Raw genomic sequence first — 21,289 nt, forward strand, 5'->3', positions numbered from 1 at the left:
ATTGTCCTGCATCTTTTATCTAGCAAGAACAACTTCTGATAAAATTTTGCTTTTTGTAGTCACTGGATGTAACTGAATGTATGTAGTAAAGGTGGACATAACAATTCTTGTGTGCATTCTACTATATGTATATATACAGAGAGAGAGAGAGAGAGTGAAATTATCTTTTTAGATTATGGTGACTTCCTTTATACCACTTCAGTTCAAAAGGGATTGGTCAAAGGATGCAAAGTGAACTGCTGGTCCAACATTATTTACTCATTTAGTTCATTCTTTAGCTAAATCCAAGGACAGATTTGATAAAGGGTGAAATACTGCATGTGCTGAGATGACTGGAGCTCTTGGAAGCCATATTCAGTTAAAATGAAATGTATTAAAATGTCAAGTAAATTTTAGAATTATACAATGTAGGGCTGTTTATGCGTATATGCATGGAATCTTGATACCAAATATTACAGAGATAAAACCAAGCACAAAAGTTAAACAAAATTTAGATACTTTTGTGCATTTTCACATTTAATGTGAGAAATTTCTAAATGACAAAAAACAATCACCATGTTTATTTATGTTTATGATTTTTTTTTCTGAACAGGCTGCAACTTTTAAAAAGTTTCCCAAATAAGTATGCATTAATCATATGTTACCTGAATATATTACAAACCAATTTTCTTTTAAGTACTGATTAAAAAAACCCGATACTTAAGCCTAGGGCCAGGAGAGGGCACTGCATCTGTGTTCCTGGACCTTTACAAGATCATTATTAACTCATAATACTAGAGAAAAGAAGTTATGGGGCATGCACAGTGGCAGATTTTTAAACATTACTCACATTGCTGTTAAAATTGTTTTTTTCTTGCCAGATCCAGCCTGAAGCAAGTTTTTATGGTGTTAGTTATAAGCTCCTGAGAAACCTGAATTTATATTGGAAATACTAACAATCTGAACTATTAGACACATCTGCTGCTACTTGAAGACCTGCCAGTTATCCAGGTTTTACATAGAAATGAGTTACATTTGCCAGGCAGCCACAAGAATCTTAAAGACAGATGGTGGTTATTTATTGAGCTGGGTGGTTACCGAATGCTGTGGCTACCATTCCATGCTTCCACACATAGGATCTATCCTGAATTCAGGCTAGACAGTCTAACTGAAACCTACAGACTTCCTGACAAGATGAAAAGCCATATACCAATACAAAAATGTTTATCTTGCCATATCTCTACAAAGATCTGTGATTTGTAAAATCATTTGCAAATAGATCTGTAGTGAAATGAGAAGCCAGAATGTGACGAGAGAGTGTTCTATTATGTTTGTTATGCCTGCCACACTTTGTGTGTGTGTGAGCGAGCGTGCACGCTCTGAAGAGGACAAGATGTTCTTCTTACTGGAGTGTGCCAGTATGTGTGTGTGTGTTTTCTCTGTGAAAAAGCACCTGTCTCTTCTACTGCAATTATTACACCACATTGTTACACGACTATTGGGAAATGGTTTAGATTTGCAGGATTGCAATTAGTGAGGTTTGTCTTTCCTTTCTACCAAGGACTATGTTTGAATTTTGGATGATTTATGTGTGCTTGGGGAGCATGGGAAGAGTTCTGAAGAAGTGTAGAAAAGTTCCAAAAAAAAGTATCTTCAAGGATACTGTTATGTTTCATTACGAGAGGCTTAGCCACTGTGTTGTACAGTACATAGGAGCTTCTATCACGTTATAATGACCAAGCATAGACTGATGTTCCAAGCACATCTGGACTATAGGGATTTGAAGGGCTGAGACAGTCTACAAAACCTCCCAAATTGGAGCCAGCTGGACATGCCCTAACCCACAGAACATATATTTTAGTATTTTCTCCCTTATTGATCCCATATGTCTACAGACAGTGTTTTCTACATTCTTTCACAAGGGTGTTTCATTTCAGTGGAGAGTCTACCTTTACAGCTCCCACTATTCATGGACAAACAACTTCCTTTGAAATGTCACTTGAAAATGTCCATCATTTGGGAATTCTGTGATGCGACACCATATTGGCTACTAATGAAGCAGATCTTTAAAGAGAGGTTTTTGCTTTGATCCACCTTTTAGAAACTCAGATCTAGAAAGGAAACCTTTCTGATACTATGTCCCAAACTTCCAAAAATATTCACTATGGACAAAATCCTTTAATCTACTAGAATGCTCTATTTTGGTGGTGCCAATTCTGCTACCACTAATCATGGAATCATAGAGTTTGAAGGGGTCTCCAGGGTCATCTAGACCAATCCCCTGCACAATGCAGGAAAGATACACAATGGAAGATATCCATAGGCGAATATGGTATTCAAGCAGGCAACTCTTGTCATTTAAAATAGCTGCTACTACCATTGCACAGTTTTAGAAATTAGTTTCCCATAAAAATTCCAAACGACTGGAAACCTTTTGGTTAATTGCATGGGAAAAGAGCCTTGAAATACCAGAGCTGCTGCCCAATTGCTGGATTTATTGTTTTGAATGGGGCAATCAGAAAACTTAGTGGATATAAATGTGGAGTTCCTTTGAGGTATGGGTGGAAAAAGTATGGCTTGTTACTGTCATGGAAATTATATGACTATATTTATGAAAGTGCAATTAAAGAGAATGGTCAAGTGACTATAGAATTTTTACCCAGGTTTTTGCACAAAGCCGGAACATTTTTATTTGAATACTCTGTGGAGCATCTTTGTTCTCCCCCCCCCCTCCACATACACAACAATTTATTTCTCAGACATTCCAAAAATAGGGGAGGAGGTGGTTGCAATGACTGGTACAAATAATCTGCATGTTTGCAGAGTGGAATTGGACCTATCTGCTCTCTGAAGTTTTTGATAACTACACAATTTGAACAAGCTAACCCCAGACACAATGGAGCGCCCTGGCTTTACTGTTCAATATGAGCAGTGCTTATGCAAACTGGTTGGTTAGGTTTGTTGTTGTTTTGGGGCTCTCTTATGACCTGATTCAGGGGTAGTCAAACTGCGGCCCTCCAGATGTCCATGGACTCCAATTCCCATTGGAGTCCATTGGCGTTCGCTGGCAGGGGCTCATGGGAATTGTAGTCCATGGACATCTGGAGTGCCGCAGTTTGACTACCTACCCCTGACCTGATTATTTAAAACATCTCCCCATATCAACTACTTACAACTCAAAAAATACATATTTTCCAGAAAAACTGTCATGAAGGCAATATTTGGCCTGATAATCATTTAGATCCGTTCTAAATGCCTTGCCACAAAGTGAGGCAATATAACATTTTATATGACTTGTAATACAGTTACTTGCTTCCATTGATTGTGATTGGGTACTCTATTCACAAAAAGACAAAAAAAGAAGAAAGAATAATGTGAAATGAGTGCTAAAAACCACTCTTCAAACTAGCGCCATCAACATGAATGTATTTATGAGATAATCTGCGACACAGAGGGTGGTAAGGCAGACTCTGTCTGTCTGTCTCCCTCACATGCACACATAAAGCTTGATTCTTTTTTCTGTGAAAAAGATGCTAAATTCAATGCCAGTGTATGATCAATAAAGAAAAATGTTGGCAATATCTTAATATACATTACTGGAAAACCTGAAACGACAGTGATTAATAATAAGATATCTTTGAAGAGTTACTAGGTGGAAAAAACCCTTAAAAACCATATTTCCATTAAGCAAATTGGCAAGGAAACAGAAGTTAGCTTTACCAGGTCACATAAAGAATCAATTCATGTATTTGTATTATCTCCATCCAATCTTCTGTCCTGGATTCCTTCCACTTTTTGCAGTTCTAACTTGAATCATTCTGGAATGCCTGCCCACATCAAGGTTTTTCTTCTTGATTGTATTCATTTGGAACATTAGACATATCTGCTGATGTAAATTCAGTTGTACAGGATAGGTTTAAACAACATACATTTATTTTCATCCCTGGATCAGAGCCCACACGTCATCAATTTTCTTTACCATTCACAGTTCCAAGATGGTTCATCAGAATCACAAGTTACTCACATATGTCCTGAGGCTCCCTTTCACAAATAAAATAAAATAAATGCTTAGTATTTTAAATGTTTAAAAATAATGCACCATGAAAAATTCTGATTTGCATAGGTTTCATTTCATCAACAACTTATAAATATGAAAAAAACCTGTCACCTACAAAGTCATTCTGTAGTATGAGTGTTTTAAGAAGCAGGCTCCCCTTCCTTAAAAAGAGCCATACAAATAGGCTAGTTCTATTTTGAAAGGGGAGTATAGAAATTGGTGATCTCAGAAATTACCTAAAGATTTCTAACCACTTGGTAACACTTTGTTTGGTCACTTTGACTGTATGGTACTTAAGAAATGTCAGTTTATTCATAGAACAAACAGAAACTACGCAAAATATGTTAATATGTTTAATTAAATATACTCAGAATAACTCAGTGGCAGACTACACGGTATCCATGGATCCAGCCCATGGATGATGACAATATTTTTAGAGCTGAATTCAGGCCATTGAAACAAATGTGAGATGGGTCTGATCCTGATTGAGCCCACATTGTGGCAGGGCAAGGCACTCTTGTTAACTCACCCTGTGCCTGTTCGAGTGGACCCAGTCAGGTTTGGGCCCTTTAGACATTATTCATCAGCCTATAGGTAAACAAGATTACATATAGGCAGGATCAAGTCCACCAGTTACATTTGGGGATGCTTCAACTATATTTTGAGATCAGGAAGCAAGGTATATGCATTAGTTCTATTAGTCAACCATGTTAGCTTTAGCATTGACATTTATCTCATATCCTGGCTAGTCTGAAAGTCAGCACTCCTTCCATCATTACCAGTTTGACTCATGGAAACAGACCACAGATCATTTCCTTGATGTAAACTGTTAGCACTGCATTTTTAGCCATGTCTATTTGTTAGTCAGATATTCCTTTTAGCATCCCAACCTCTCACGACTGACTAGCAAGTAGATATGGGTATAAATTCTTCTAATATATTATTTGCAGTAAGGGAGTAATTTACAGGTGCATTCATGTAAAGGAAAATGCTATAATTAAAATGCCTTTTTAAGAGTACAAAAATAATAAATTTGGCACTGCTCTAGTACCCCTTCTATCCCTTTCAACCCAGGCTATTTCAGGGTGAACACATATCTTCATTAAACGAATACCAACTGTAGAAATTATTCACAAGACTAGCTTCAAAGCCTGTTCCTAAGAATGAGCCTTGAAAGGGTCCCCTCACCTGGCTCCTGGCCAGGCAGCTTAAGGTGGCTTTGGGCAACAGCTCGATCAAGTGGGGTGCATGGGGGGGGGGGGCTGGCCAGCTCGTTAGCAGGCCCAGGACAGAGCTCCTGAGCAGGCAGTCATCAGGCCAGGAAGCCCTTGTTAGCAGGCCCAGCCTAGCAGGCCAAGAGGCCCTCGTTAGCAAGCCCTTGTTAGCAGGCCTTGTTTAGCAGGCCAAGAGGCCCTCGTTAGCAGGCCCTCCACCATGACCCTTTGCCCAGAGCCCTCTCCCCTTACCTGCTGCTGGCTCCAGGCACTGAGGTGTGTCTGAGACAGGGATGGAGGACAGGAGCTGCAGGAGCAGGGCCAATCAGGGTGCAGCCAGCTTTGCTGATTGGCCCTATTCCAACTTAGACAGCTGGACACATTCCACCCCCCAGGCTATTTCACAAATATAGAGAGGAACCATGGATAAGGATAATAACCCTATAGACACTGCCTTTTTGGTAAGTATGCTTGGATTTCGACTGGGACAAATCCTCACTTTGCTATAAGGCTCTTTGGGTGATCTGTGGAGAGTCAATCTACTTGGCAGGGTTGTTGTGAAAATGAAGTGGGAAAGCGGACCATGTATGCGCTCCTCTCCCCCACTCACTCTTTTAGTTTCTTGATGAGTGTGGCTGCTATGGTGACAGAGGTAGAAAGGAAGGTCTGTGTTGCTTGCTTGTTCCTCATTGAAGGCTAGTGAGCTGTCTCAGTATATTGGGCTGCTCCAGTAGCAGCATATTCTTTATACCAGGAAACGTTTGTGTTTGTGTGACAGAGAGAGGGAGTGCTCTTTTCCTGCCTTTGCTGTTACAACAGCCAGGTAAGTGTTTTGGTTCATCAGCAATCAGGTTTAGTCAATCACTGGATTTGTTTTGTTTGGCAGTAAATGGCTTGAATGATTTCCAAACCAGTTGTGGCTGCACAGTATATCTGCGTGCTAGTTGGCTGATCTGTTTCCTTATTTAGGCTGCTTCCACAAAGGTCATTTGCGCCAGTTTTGATCCTGTTGGGAAGCAGTTTTTTCCCTGCTTCCCCACAGCAATCTGGCACCAGTATTGGGGAAAACCCAGTAAGTGCACAAATAGATTAGCTCACCTCCTGGGTTTTCCACCGGCTTTCCCAAACATGCTTTTGCTGAGGTTATGGCGAACACAGCATGGGCAGGAAGGTTCAGGTTTTCCTGATACTGGACACACGGCAGCCCTTTACCCTGCAGTAGCCATTTCCTCCACCAGCACCACTGAGGACTTTTAAAAAACTGGTGACTGAACATTGTTATATCAACACATTGAAGATTTTCCCTTTATTGTACCAAACTGGATGTTTTTGTTGATGGCCTGGTTTTGAGTAGAGCGATATAGAGACAGGGTTTCATACAGTAAATTTCCTTCTATTCATGAGCCATCTCTTAAGTGCTCCAGTCATTTCAAACAGTGCTGCTTTTTCCCCTGCACTTCTTCACCACATGATCTTCCTCAGAGGTTTTTTCAGCATTCCTACCATGCCGCTTCCCCCATTCGCTTTTTCACTGCACAATCTTCCACTGACTTTTTTAACATTCTAAGTTGAGCGCTATAACGTTAAGTAAATATAGCCCTTCTGTGCACTATTGAGCACTAAAGTGCTCAACATAGAATGTTAAAATGAGTCAGTGGAGGACTGTGCAGTGAAACAGAGCGAGAGGGGAGGCAGCATTGCAGGAAGTGCTGTGTGGACATTTAAAGCAGCACACCACAGTGACTGAGAAGTGTAACAAAAGGGTAGAACATGGAAGGGAATGCTTTACTAACCTGATGCAAGCAGGTCTGTATGAACAAGTAAATAAATTCTGCTAGCAACATGTTATTAAAATCCATCAGCAACCAATCAAAACAAGCATGAAAATACCCTGGTGGTGCATTGGGCAAGGCAGGATGGCTACTGCCAAGTGTAGAGTGCCCCTACTAGAATCGCTAGTTACTGAACTTGATCTGTTTAAAAGGTTGGCAACTCTGATCAATATAGGCACAAGTTTATGGTGCATCATATATAATTCAGACACATGAATACACTATCCCTTTCTAACTAGGTGTCCAGCATACTCAGCCATAACCATTGTTCATTGTACATGAAAGGGTTAAATGTAACTTTTTTAAAGACCAGAGTTTCTTAGACATGCCTACATAAGGATTTAATCTTAAGTGCATATTAGGCAACAACCTTAGGTAATGCAGTTTAATTTTAGAACCTATCTCCCTGTAGTAAAAAGGACCTTGGAACACGGCTACTTCACCAACAGTCTCTTACAGATGCTTAGGTGTTTTCTTTCTTTCAAAGACATAATAGAATTGCTTTACCACAGAGCTCCACAAGCTGTAACTGATCTGTTTTAAAACCATATTTAGTATATCAAAATAGTGCAGTAGCCTTAGTACTAATTTATAACCATCCACTGTTAGTGGGATTGCCAGCTTTGGGTTGGGGAACACTTAGAGATTTGGGGGGTAGAGCTGACAGTGGACAGGATTTGGGGCAGTCAGTGGAGTATAATGATATGGAGTCCACTGTCCAAAGCTGTCATTTTCTCCAGATAAACTTATTTATTTAGTCTGGAACTAATCTCTTTAGTTTGGAGATGAGTTATAATTCCAGGGGATCCCCGGTTCCACCTGGGGTCTGGCATCCCTAATTGTTACTGGAGGTGTTCCTTTTCTTATACAGTACATTCCTTTTTTATATTTGACTGTGAAAATGACAGATAAAATTATCTCTAATACCTAAGGAATGGGAATTTTACCATTATTATTCACTTGCATTCATCAAATAGTAAATAGAACAGATATCTTAATAATTGGGGCTTTTCATTCCAGGTTCTAAACCAGAGAAGACGGAGGACTTCGTAAACCAGGAAGTTTTCAAGAAGCAGCGGAATGGATAAAACAAGCAAGCATGAGGCTTGTTCATATCACAAACCAATTATGCTGTGCCTGTGACATCTAGGGTTGCCAGGCATATCCTGGCAACCAGTTACACCTTTCTAAAGTGCCTGGCATTGTCTGGCAACCAGCAGGAGATGGGACGGAGATGGGTACTAGAGAGAGCCAGTTTGGTGTAGTGGTTAGGAGTGTGGACTTCTAATTCGGCATGCCGGGTTCAATTCTGCGCTCCTCCACATGCAACCAGCTGCGTGACCTTGGGCTCGCCACGGCACTGATAAAACTGTTCTGACTAGACAGTGATATCAGCACTCTCTCAGCCTCACCCACCCCTGGAAGTCTGTTGTGGGGAGTGTGTCTGTTGTGGGGAGAGGAATGGGAAGGCGACTGTAATCTGCTTTGAGCCTCCTTTGGGTAGGGAAAAGCGGCATATAAGAACCAACTCTTCTTCTTCTACTAATGGTACGAGGGGGGGGGGAGCTATCTTTGTGCAATTTTGGCACTTCCAGCATGGCTCTGGCTCTAGTGCTTGCCCCAAATCTGTATGGGCAGTTTATTGACAAGTGCTAGAGCAATGGTCCTAGTGCTATGCCAGTGCTTCTGAGTCATGCAGGGAGTAAGGTAGTGAAAATCCCCTCCCCCTTTTGTTGGTCTGTTTTTGTTGGCTGAAGAGATTATCATTGGTAGGCATTCCTCATCTTCTTGGAGAGGAGTGGTGTGCCTCAGGAGTCTGTCTCGGGCCCTGCGTGGTTCAACATTTATATAAATGACTCCGATGACAGAATGGAGTCAATGCTTATTGAATTTGCAGATGACACTAAATTGGGAGGGGATAGTAAATACAGTAGAAGACACAATCAAGATACAGGGTGGAAAACTGGGGTAAAACTAGCAACTTGGGTGTAGATTCTGGAGATGGTGGGGTTTGTCTAAACTGCTTCGCTTTCTGTACCTGGCCCACTGCAATGGGTTTTTTTTATCTTTGTTCTGAGGCCAAGTTCAGAATTGGATATATGATTTGAGTAAACTTCAGTTATTGTCCTGGCCACAGCACCCATTCTGTGAGGTCATTCTGTCTGCCTGGGTCAGCTGGGAAATGTTACTTCCAGCTTCTCTCTGGACCAGGAATGTCAAGCGACTTAGTACTTCCTAGCCTGTAAAAGCTGCCTGCCAACCAGTCATTTCTTTCAAGCAATCTCCTTATCTCCTTCAACTGGGCCCTTTTATCCTTCTTTCCCTTGCTATTCCTAGTACTTGTTTCATTGCCCTTTTTCTCAAGGGGGCTGTGACAAACAGCACTATAAAAGTCAAGCTTTAGGTGCTGAACTCACAGAACCCAGTGAGTACAGAGTTAAAATTCCTCACTAAGAGAGCTTGGATGAAAGGCAGTTCCAAGCACTCTGATTGGCCAGCAACAGCTGAGAGGGAATTGATATAGCAGCTGTGTCCTAGAGGGAGTTTATTCTAGTCTGTGTGGCCTTGGGGCATCTAAGTTGAGCCAAATAAAACCAACCCTGTGAGGTGGAATACTCCCATTTAAAAGAGACAGGGAGTGATAGTGTGTTATCACTGCAAGAGGGAGATATAAATGCCTATTGCCAGTATTAGAAAAAGGATCATTCTAAGCTGCAGGCAAAACTGTTAAAGAGTAAAAAGGTATTCGAAGGTTGAATGGAACAAATAGGTTAACATCTATACATTACAGCTTTGCTTTGCTGCTAATGTTATGTGTGACCCTCATAGAAGTCTTAAACTCCCCACTAGCAGTAACCCTGAACCTGGATCAGGTGAAAGAAGCAGGAAGCCAAACTGCTTGGCAAAAGGAAACAGACCTGGTAGCATCAAAGTTGTAGTAACCACCCCTGACTTTGTAACATCTGGAGACAATGGGGAATCAGTGTAGTCCAATGGAGTGACATTTATTATCTCTGAGCAGGAAGCTCTTGGCCAGTGAACACCACCTTTCAGTAATGGAGAATGCTTGACTGTTGGATCGGCTTTAGGGAAACTAAGGCCTTATGCATAGAGACAAAAGTTCACCTTACGCTGTGCTGGCTCCACAATACTAAGAGCTGTAACAGCAAATTGTTCTACAGCTTCAGACCAACACAGCTACCTGTGTGAATCTATTTTTTCAAATGGTAGTGATAATAAAATGAGCCTCTTGTGGCGCAGAGTGGTAAGGCAGCGATATGCTGTCTGAAGCTGTCTGCCCATGAGGTTGGGAGTTCAATCCCAGCAGCCGGCTCAAGGTTGACTCAGCCTTCCATCCTTCCGAGGTCAGTAAAATGAGTACCCAGCTTGCTGGGGGGTAAACGGTAATGACTGGGGAAGGCACTGGCAAACCACCCCGTATTGAGTCTGCCATGAAAACGCTAGAGGGCGTCTCCCCAAGGGTCAGACATGACTCGGTGCTTGCACAGGGGATACCTTTACCTTTACCTTAGTGATAATAAAATTAAAAGAATAGTTTTATTCACGTCCTATGAATTCAAACATTGTTTGTTCAGTAGTATGTTTCTGGATGGATGAAGTTCTTCCTCCTCCTGGATCTGATTGAATTGGGTTTCATTCTCTAGCAATAGCCTAACTGCTACTGGTTCTGTCTCCTTACAGTCATTGTCCTTGGAAATTTCTTTCCACTAAGCTCAAGTTAACTGGAAACCATTTCACCTACATTTCCCCTGTAGAGTGACTACCCAAGAAGAGGGACCACCATTCCACTGTGGAGGTTGTCATTCAGAGCAGTTTATCTTGGCCCAGGGATCTGAAGGCAGGTTGGCCCAGGACAGGTTGTTCAAAATCTGTCTTGCATTTTCTTTGCAATTAAGTTTTTCAGTGGAACCCATGCACATTAGGTGACATTCCTGACATACACTGTATAAAATGGGTCTTCAGGTATATTCCCTTCTCTCACTGGGCATTCATGTCAAATGTTACAAATCAAAATGTTGCATATTTATTTGAATGGACAGCCACATTTTCATCATCAGTTGTATGCCCCCCCCCCCCGCGCCCTTCCGTAAGAGCATTTCCTCTATTTGCGAAAACTAACTTGCTTTCTTTCTATCGGCTTATTTCTTTAAAGAAAGGTATCGAGCCAATCCCTGCTTTTTTAACCCCCGAAGCGTTGCGATGCCGGCGGCCTGGATGAAGAAATGCACTCTGCGCACGCTCAAAAGCCTTCTTCTGTGCAGCTTCCCGTGCTCAGCATGAGTGTGACCCGGTGGTCCGTTCCCCTTCTCCAGCACCTGTTGCGTTGCCAGTGAAGGCGGGGGCGCGCGCGCGAGAGGGCCAGGCAGCGTCTAGTAGCAGGCTTGAACTTTGCACGACTTCTGCGTTGCCGGTGCTGCCGCCTCCCGAGCAGGAGCGAACGAACGTCACCCCGCACGCCAGCCGAGAACGCCTGGCTGGCCGCTCCGGGCTTCCTGCGCGCTCTTGCTGCTGCTGTGGCGGCGGCGGCGGCGGAGACCCCTCCTGCGGAGGCGTGAAGGGAGCTTTCTTCTTCCCACCGCCACCTTTTCCCGCCAGACCGGGGGTGGGGGCGGAGGGAGGGAGGAAGGCGAGGAAGTTCAGGCCGTGGAGTGTGTGCGGAGGAAAGGGAGGACCTTGGCGAGTTGAGGGAGAGCGGGGAACTGGGTTGTGTGATAAGACCATAGAAGGTTCTGCGAGCACCAGAGCTGCCCTGAGCAGCCGGGAGGGCGCGCAAGAATTTGGGGTGGAGCAGAAAGTACTTTTTTCCGGGGGGGGGGGAGGGCGGAGGTAGGAAAGCCGTGAGCCCAAAAGGGTGTTTTATCTTCCTTGGGCCCGGGGAGTTTCTCGCGCAGGCTCCCGCCCCTCCCCGTCGCCAAGCCGACCCGGGCGTAAAGGGGAAACCAGGTGCTGTTCGCTGCCGCCCGCGTTAGGTCTGAGGGCAGCTGCTTGGAGAGGCCAGCAGGAGCGTGGAGGTTCCTCGCCCCTTTTCCCCGCCGGCCGGCCGGCGACTTCGCTCGCTTTGATTATCTTTGCCCACCCCTTCCCGACCGCCTCCTCCCCGGGCCAGGCCGCGCTGATGAGGGAGAGTGGCAGTAACACGTGAAAGCGAGCAGGGGAAAATCCGGGCGTCCGGAGAAGGGGGTGGGTGGGGGTGGAGGAGCTGGCTGGCTGGGCAGCGTGGCTGCCTCGTAAGAAGGGAGAAGGTGGGTGTTTTTCCCTCCCCGAGGGGGCTCTCTTTCCTCCACCCCTTTTCCCTCACTTAGTCGGGTGGTTTGTGGTGCCTGAAGCTGACAGGTGCTCCTCGGAGTCAGCCGCCGCTTCTCTTCGCCCCAGCCTTCTCTCCTCCTTCTCCCAGCCGCTGTTTCCACGCTTGTGGCGCCCTCAGGAAGCCGCCCGGAGAGCCCCGGTTATGCTTTGAACTTTAGGGCGAGAAAGAAACTCTGGAGACGCTGGAGGGCAAAGACTGTCGCGGGACAAAAAAAAGTTTTGGATGGGATTATGCGGAAACTACCCTGCTCTTTGCCGCCCGAGCAGGCTCAGTGCTGCTCTCTCCCTAGCGGTGCTGCAGCAGCCTTGGCGGGGAGGTGGAGGTGGTGAGAAGGACGCGGGGAGGGCTTGAGCTGCAAGTGCTTCGACGTGTGTGCGTGAGCGGCCAGACCCAGCCTGCCAAATGCTCCTCTCCGGGTTCCTCTGGCTGACATTCGCCCTGGTCAGCCAACGGCAGGGAGCTCGAGCCGAATCGAACCTGAGCAGCAAGTTCCAGTTCTCCGGCGGCAAGGAGCAAAACGGTAAGGAAGGCGCCGTCCAGGCTCGCGGTGTTTTGTTGTGTCTAGGAGACATGCAGCGTTGTCGTTGCAGCGCACGCGGGGGAAGGAGGAGTCGCCGAGGAGAGGAGGATTTGCATTCCCTTTGCTTCTGCAGAACCTCGGGGGCTGGGCTGTGGCGGAGCGGCCCGTGACAACTTTCCTAGTGCTGGGGGGGATTTTTTTCCACGTACGAGCGAGAAGCTGTTTCTGTATTTATCGACCGGGGGGGGGGGGGGAGATTGTTGAGCGGGGCTGTAAATATCGCATTGAAACGCGCACACTTTGGCGAGGGGTGGGTGGGCGGGCATCTTCCTTCGGCAGAGTGAGCTTTCGGAGATTGAAGCCATAATGAATGAGAGTTGGCAGGTCTGACTTCACTCGGAGTATGTCACTCCGGGAAACTTGTCAACCTCGTTAACTGGAGCAGGATAGGTAAAAGGGCACCAATTAAGAAGCTAAAAGACAGAGAACAGATTAACTCTCTTCTCTCCCCCCCCCCCTCTTTGTGTGTGGTGGTTGCTGCTGGTGTGGCTGATCGAATCACTCTCCCCCCCTCCAGTCTGATAGTGTGGGTTGATGGAGTATAAACTCTATTTTGTATGTGTTGGAAACAAGCTAATCTGCATAGGAAATGAGCCTTGCTTTCAAGTGTACCTGAAATGTTTAGAAAACTCTCAGATGCAAAGTCCCTTGGGCTGTGAGTTGAGCAGAGTGGAGAAAGGTTTCTTTCATGCAGAGGGCAGTTTCAGGGTGTGTAATTTGCTTAGCCTCCGAACTCCATATGATTTACATTATTCAGATTTTTAAGGCCTTTCACCCTTGATCTTCTATTACGAAGTCACTAAAGCATTACTTTGCAAGCAGAAATGTTATATGCCACATGAAACCACCCCATGAATGCAGGCTGCCTAAACTTGGGCTATTAAATACCCTGTTTTCCAGTGATGTATGCTAATGTAAGGGGAAAATGTTTTAGTAGTTTCCCCTTAGCTAGAAAGACGTGATTTCATCTAGGCGCAAACTAGCCAAACAGGCATAAATAAGAGAAGAGAAAAAAATCTTTGCAGTAGGAAAAAATGAACACAGTATTGAATAACATGTCAGTTTGAGGAAAGGCTCAAACTAACAGGAATCCCTGTGATTTTGGAAAATGGTTTACTTAATGTACATTGTATGTTTTGTCTGCTGTTACAAAGCAAACAGAGAATTGAATAGCCTCTTACAAATATATGGATCTGCGGAAAGTGCTTCATGCTATTAAGTTTAGCAGGAGAGAGTCATATTGTTGCTGGTTCCTAATGTGATGACATATGGCACCTGCAGACTGCCAGAGCTGGTGATCAAAGAGCAGCCTTGATGATCAGTCTCTAACCAGAGCAACTGCAAAGGGCCAGGGGAAAGTGATCAAAAGAGTCAGAAACCCAGCTGTAATACCACAGGAACTAATCAGACTAACCTTTGTCCTCAAGCAGGAAAAGCATCCACCTTGCACAAGGTTGGAGAATCAAATCTTAAGTTCCTCTGTGGAGTGGACATTTTAGAGTGTCACAGAATGTCTGGATTAACCAGTGACTTGAAAAAAGTAATATATGTCATAGTCCTGTTTAATACTCCAGCTGGCATGGTATTACAGTATAACCCTAAGCATGTTTACTCTGAAGCAAGTTCAGTAGATCTTACTTCGTAAGAAGGTTTTTTTTAGAATTTCAGCCTTAGTTTTGTTGGGAGGACAAACATGGTGGCTGAAGTAGTCTGTGGACTGCACTGCCAGTGGAATTGTATGGTTTGTGATTGAGAAGTATAGTTACTTCTTCAGTCCAGTCCTGTTGAAACGGTGCACCTGTTTACTTTGCAACCAGGAATTTGGAGCAGCACTGTGTAAATATCTATGCAAATCAGTTTTTCCACATGTTAAAGGCTATTTGAGAGCATCCTTCTGACAGAAGGGTTTGGTACTTAAAGATGCAGTAAGGTCTAAATGTACAAGAAAGCATCAGAACCTGTCACTCAATAGATGTAGGATGGTTTATGGTAACTTTCATAGATGACATTGATAGCTAAATTTCTTTTGGTTCACGGATATACAATTCACAATATTAAAAGTACTGAAGATACCATGGAAGCTTGGCATGGAGAGTACGCAGAAGTAGCATCATGGAATTTTCAATAAACCCATGTTCAATAAGTGATGTAGGATGCCATTATTTTAATTGTATTGCTTATGACTGTTTATCTAGATTACAGACTGCTGTGATGTATACTTTATACATTTGTCAGTGTGACATGAATGCTTAAATTATTTGGAGGATCTAATTTATTATAATGGGACTAATTTTTAACTTGACACAATTAATGTGATTTTAACTCTCTACAGCAACTTAAACGTAATGTTGAATCCAGCTAGTTTTTCTGCTGGTGAAAGAGAGAGTGGGGGATCCATTTAGATTGCCAAAAGGCTATGCCAGGGATCTTGCATGGACAACGTTCATGAAGGTGTAATAGGGAGAATAAATGAGTAAGGTTGAGTGGAAAAAGCTATCTGGATGAAGCCTATGTGGTCCTTAGTAGAACTAGGTTAAAATTTTCTGGCCGCTTTAAGGCAAGTTGCTAATCCCACAACACAGCACTGTATACTGGCACAACAATGCACTCATCTCTCTTATGTTTTTTTTTACTTAAAAGTAAGTCCAACTGAGTTTCCTAGGGCTTGTTTTCCAGGAAATGTTCATTGGATTACAGATTGATCCTCTAACTTCTTGATCTGATCAATGCAACTAATATATATTTATATACATCTTTATACTACTCAAAACTGTGTCACTATTCTCATATAGCAGATAGCAGGTGAGAGACTTGAGATTGAGGAACACATGGCTCATCTAAGGCTATCTTTTCTTGGCATAGGTTATATTTGAATTAGGAATTTCTAATTTGTAGCTCAATATACAGAGGGCTATTTTAGTAATTGAGGCAATTTAGTGGTTAACTGTTTTAAATTATGCTAGGTGCCTGAAATGGTTTAAGTTGTGCAGAATCTTCAAATGTTAGATATTAGGTTCCAGGCATAGATACGTACCTTTAATAAGGAATCAGAACTTCTTCAGTTATCTCTGTTAGTGTGTCTATTTAAACCTTGCCTCATATCAGAAATAGTGTTTTGTCATAGTAATTTTTTTCAGGTGGTTAGTAGAATGAGAATGTGTGGATTTTACCAGTTCCTGCCAGGAAGTCAAACTGATAGGTGTTTGGGCCTGTATATCTGCTTTGGAAAACAGTGTAGTACATCTGTTTAAGCATTCTGGTGGTAACTAGTTGACATTTTATCATAATGCTCTCATGTAAGTCATTCTTGATAAATAATCTAGCTTCATTGTTGGTCAGTAATAATTGTTACAACCACAAGAAAAGGTAATTTACTAAACAGAAAGCACAAAGAAGCCCTGTAATGGTTACTTGGATTTAGATTTATTATAACCTCTTTCATTTTTAGTTTGAACTCTTTTGATCTTCCAGGTTCACTTTAAATCTTCTGGTAGTGGCTTTCATGACACTAAATTGCAAGTTGAAAACATTTGATGGAATTTTATTTCACATCTTAATAGGGAAGTTAGCATGAGAAGGCTTAAAACCATTGTTGTATTTTGATTGTTGATATGCAAATTGTATTCAAATAGTAAGGCTGTACTTTGAACACAGTACATTGCTAATAACGTTTTCCTAATGTCAATACCTGAAAGGGATTTTGAGCTTTGTTGGATGGTTAAGTTGCCAGAAGTAGTCTACTTGTGGCCAGGAATTCAGTTTATGTTATTAAATTATTAGATAAGGGAGACAATTATACTATACCTTTGTTGGAGAGGCTATGCAAAAGTTTTTTGGTTTTTTTTGAAAAATCAAACAAAAGTAGCAGAAAGCACAGACAAAAAGGCAATGCAGAAAAAGTTACAGTATGGTGGTAACATTTATTCAGCTTTCCCCATCATCTGGGAATGAAAGTAAATCGACTGACTTGAATAGGAATTAATTAAATTATTGATTTTCCTCAACTGAAAAGTAATTTTGGCTGGATTGGGTTCTCCCTTTAAAGGGGCTGTCTCTAGTGTAACCTTTTTACCATGGAAGAACCCGTGAAATAATTTTTCTGGCTTTGAAGAGCCCTGGGAGTGGTGCCAGCTGGCTACACCTCCCTGTCACGCCCCCTGGAAGTGATGTCACCAAGTGACACTACTACTTGTGTTAACAGACAAGCTTGAGAAAGATGCGATGGGGGAAGAAGAGAAATACAGAAGGTGGTTTAAGGTGGGAGCAGGTGTGCAGGCTCTGCCCCTCCTGGGTGCAAAAGCCATGAGAGAACTCACTCATGCTTGGGAGGGCATAGGGGAAGCAATGGAAGTGGCAATTTCCCTAGTTTGTGGCCATGTCCATTAAGGCCACAAGTGCTGTGTCTAATTGTTGATACATTTTGGTAGCTTTTGCCCCAACCAACACTTTACTCTGAATAGCAAAACATTTTGTTTGTTCCTTGTTCCATCTGGATTGATGCATCATATTCAGCGATGAAAAGCAATGACTATAACAGATCTTGTATAGTGTAAAAATATTGAAATGGGTGATCTGTAGGAACGATTTCTGCCTAGCAGGATAATGTTGTGCACTTGCAGGCTGGCACACTGGAACAGTGCTCTCAGGCTTAGATATCGAGGAACAGGAGCATTGACAGGTGCTGGCAACTAGGAGCTGGAACTGAAGGTAAGGATCTGGAGGCCAGAAACTGGACGAATGGATCAATCAAGGCTCAGTAGACAGATGGATACATCAACCCAACTTTCTCAGCCTTTTATTGTTGTCATTCTCTGGCTCTGGGATGGAGTTACTTGCTATCCATTGAGCATTTAGCCTCCTTTGGGCCTCTTCATCCTGGACCTTCTGCTGTTGCCATTCCTGCACAGTGTCCCCAGGGGGGCTGTGGGCCTGATCCTGCCCAGTGAAGGCTGATGGCAAGGCCTCCATTGCAGATACAGACAGGATTACTTCTGATGCTGCTGGACCTTTGTCAGTAGGCACTGCAGTCGTGTTATGCTCTATCTGGTTCTGCTGGTCCTCCTCAGCTGATGGGGTTGGTTCTTTCTGCTCTTCCTCAGAGGACTCCCTAGTCTGAGTTCTGATTTCCAGTAAAGTGATTTCCAGTAACTAAACACTAAATTACCATTGGTTGATAATTAATAGGTTCAATAAAAAGGTGAGTTTTGTAAGGGATTGGAGGAGGAGTGTGTCTCACGGCTTAAGCACTGCTTAACACCCACTCGGGGTGGCAGTCCCTCCCTTGAGTGCCTCCTCCTCCAACCAGGTTGCCTGTGTCCAGTGGCCAGCCAATAGCCTTCCGTCCCCCACCCCTGACCACCCTCTCCTCTTTCCAGTTCCCTCCGAGCCTTGGAGGCTTCAGATCCCTGCTTCGTAAGAGCTGCTTTTGCTGCTGAGTTCCCTAACAGCTGCCTGCAGCCTTTCCAGGTGCTGGGGGTAGGGCCATCCACAGAGTTCTTCTACCTCACTCTTCCCAATTTAGTGCCTGTTGTATTCCTGAATGCAACATGCTTGGCCCCTAAAAATGAGATGAATGATATGTAGTCAAGGAAAAAATAACAAGGTGCAAGGTAGAAAGTTTGTTGGATCTTTTAGGTTCCTATTGTAATTCATTATAAACTTTGTCAGGGAATCATTTGTCCAATATGGGAGCCAGAGAGGTTTCTGCTTAAGATTCCCTGACAAGGCATTGGGATTTAAAAGGTCAAATAAACTATCTTGCACCTTGTTCTCCCCCCCCCCCCCACTGGTGTGGCCTTATTTTCTTGATGTGTAGTAAAGCCATAAAGAACTTGCTGGGAGAATCCATATGTTTTAGTTCTATTTCCTAATCTGGAATTGTAGCTATCTGCAGAAAATGTGATTATGAATAGGTTAGTATCATTTCAGTCTCTGCTCATCTTAGTTATGCGCTTCGATGTTTTTGTTCACAGATGCATTACAAAATGAAACTACAGGAATAGTCATGTCATAGTTGTACATGTGTCTCTTTTTTTCTAAATGGAATACTTAAAGTATCTCAAGAATGAAAATAATGTGGTTTAAAAAAATTGCAACAACTGGAAGATCTGTCCCCAGGTTCTATAGTTAGGGAACAATCTTCTGATCTGATGGGGCTTTGTTTGATGGAGTTGTATGCCCTCTGACAATTCGGTAATATTACACATTTTGGCTTCTGTAAACTTTTCTCATTGGCACACAGTTGTAAAATCATTCGCTTCATTGCTATAAGGGTTACTATATTATTCTGTATCCTTGACCTTACAAAGAAATTTACTTACAAAAATGCTGGGGAGGGTTCTAATGTTTCAAATGAAGAGTTTCAGGGCGCTTTCACACATGCTTTCACCCTTGCTATTCACTTTCAATACACTTCTCAACTGGATTTTACTGTGTGAAATGGCAAAACCCACTTGCAAATGGTCGCTGAAGTGGATCTGTATTATTTAACATGTGTAAAAGTGTCCTCAGTAAGTTTTTCCTTTACCCCAAGAGCTTCTGGTACATTTGAAATCTGTCTTTTCATCCATCTGATTTGTTTACTATACTTCTTGGTCTCTCTTACTCTCAAGTTATACACTCTAAAACATCTTGTTTATTTCTTTTATTTATAATTCATCATGATGAAAAATTCATGTGAATTCAGAAGCATGTACTCAGTAATTTGTGGTTGATTTCAATGGAAGGATATTTTTTGGGTTTTTTTTCTATGAAAGAATACAGATACCTTCAGCTTTTATTTTTGCACTCATTTAAGTGTAATCTGATGCTATAGGGGATCTCAGGGTAAATTCAGTAGCTGCAATCAAGAAATTCTACTAGTAATCCTTAGTTTTAAATATCTGACAGATCAGAGACTGCATTTAAGTATAAAAGTTAATTCATATTTTAAAATCTGTACTAGACAATAGAAGAAATGTTTCTCTTATCTACAATCTATGGAAACCTCAGACTTTAAAAAAAATTAAGTCTTTTTCAGTGGTAGTGAGGAATCAAAGCTCTGAAGTTTCCCGTGAATGCCAGAATGTTAAATGTTGTAATAAAATAATAAATCATCTGACAGAATATGACCATAACATTCATGCACACCAAAACTCAAGTAATTTCCATCTTACTTCTCACAGATCTGTATCAGATTGTTTCAAGCCTATCAAAATGCCACAAGGCTGTTTTTGTTTGTCTTTGTTTGTTTTTGTTTTTGTTTTTTTTTAGAAAAACCTTACTATTTCGGGGTAAACTACTAGGCATATGTGACTCCAATGTATTTTCCTGTGTATCATTTAAGATTTAAAACTATGTATAATGATTTAAAATTATGTATAAAGAAGTAGGGACTCATAATGCTTGTGGGAAATTTCCTTCACCTTCATAATCATGGCTCCTCCCTGTTGCTGCCTACAGACTCCTGCCCCCCATCAAGTCTGCTACCATTGAGCCTGGTGCAGCTCTGGCTCTCCCCATTGCCTTCCCTGCCAGTGAGTCCTGTGCAGTTCCCAGACTCTATCACCAGGTCCCCTGTGGTTCCTGCCCCTCCCGGTAATTGCAGCTGCTTCAGGGTCAGCCATGACTTCTCCCCCTGCCTTTGATTCCCCACTCTTTCTCCACATGCAGCCAGTTGGATGACCTTGGGCTCACCACAGCACTGATAAAGCTGTTCTGAACAAGCAGTAATATCAGGGCTCTCTCAGCCTTATCCACCTCACAAGGTATCTGTTGTGGGGAAAGGAAAGGGAAGGCGATTGTAAGTCACTTTGAGACTCCCTTCTGGTAGAGAAAAGAGGCATCCAAAAACTAACTCTTCTTCTCGTGGTCTTTGGTAAGTTTAGCATGGCTTCTGGCCTTTGGTGATGGGTCCACCACAACTCCCACCTCCTGTACAGACAATGATTTTATTTGGAGTTGGGATTTAACCTCCCATGTATGTATTTGGGGAATCTCCAAGTTAGCAAAATTGTCTGGTTTTAGTCAGTGTTGGCCCAGGCTGTGGATTAATGTATCCACAGATTGGCCCACTTTTGACTATTATATATGATAGTGTGTGTATGTGTTTTGACACCATCATGCTTATATAAGCAAGATTTGTAACTTGATTTGTTAGAAGTAGCTAGTTTTGTGGTGTCCAGAATATTTTATTGAGGTTAAAATAGCAATGCCATCACACTATTACAACCAAATTCACTTAGAAATTAAGGAAAAGCTTAACATGGAACTTTATAAAACGATGGCAGAATATTGACATGACTAGTTTTTGTAATCTTT

At 42.7% G+C, this 21,289-nt stretch overlaps 1 protein-coding gene across 3 annotated transcripts in view; it reads left to right on the forward strand.

The window, feature by feature from the left end:
- The first annotated feature begins 11,384 nt into the window (after positions 1 to 11,384).
- PDGFC (platelet derived growth factor C) overlaps positions 11,385 to 21,289 on the forward strand; it is a 129,175-nt gene continuing 119,270 nt past the window's right edge. The window contains exon 1 of one of the 3 annotated variants that reach the window (XM_077300025.1): positions 11,385 to 12,931. In XM_077300025.1, coding sequence (XP_077156140.1) covers positions 12,814 to 12,931 — 118 coding nt within the window. In that variant the 5' untranslated portion in view covers positions 11,385 to 12,813. The remainder of the gene's footprint in view (positions 12,932 to 21,289) is intronic. The other 2 variants (XM_077300024.1, XM_077300023.1) reach the window with 2 other exon arrangements.

Source organism: Paroedura picta, chromosome 10, assembly GCF_049243985.1.
Source record: "Paroedura picta isolate Pp20150507F chromosome 10, Ppicta_v3.0, whole genome shotgun sequence".
Lineage (NCBI taxonomy): Eukaryota > Metazoa > Chordata > Lepidosauria > Squamata > Gekkonidae > Paroedura > Paroedura picta.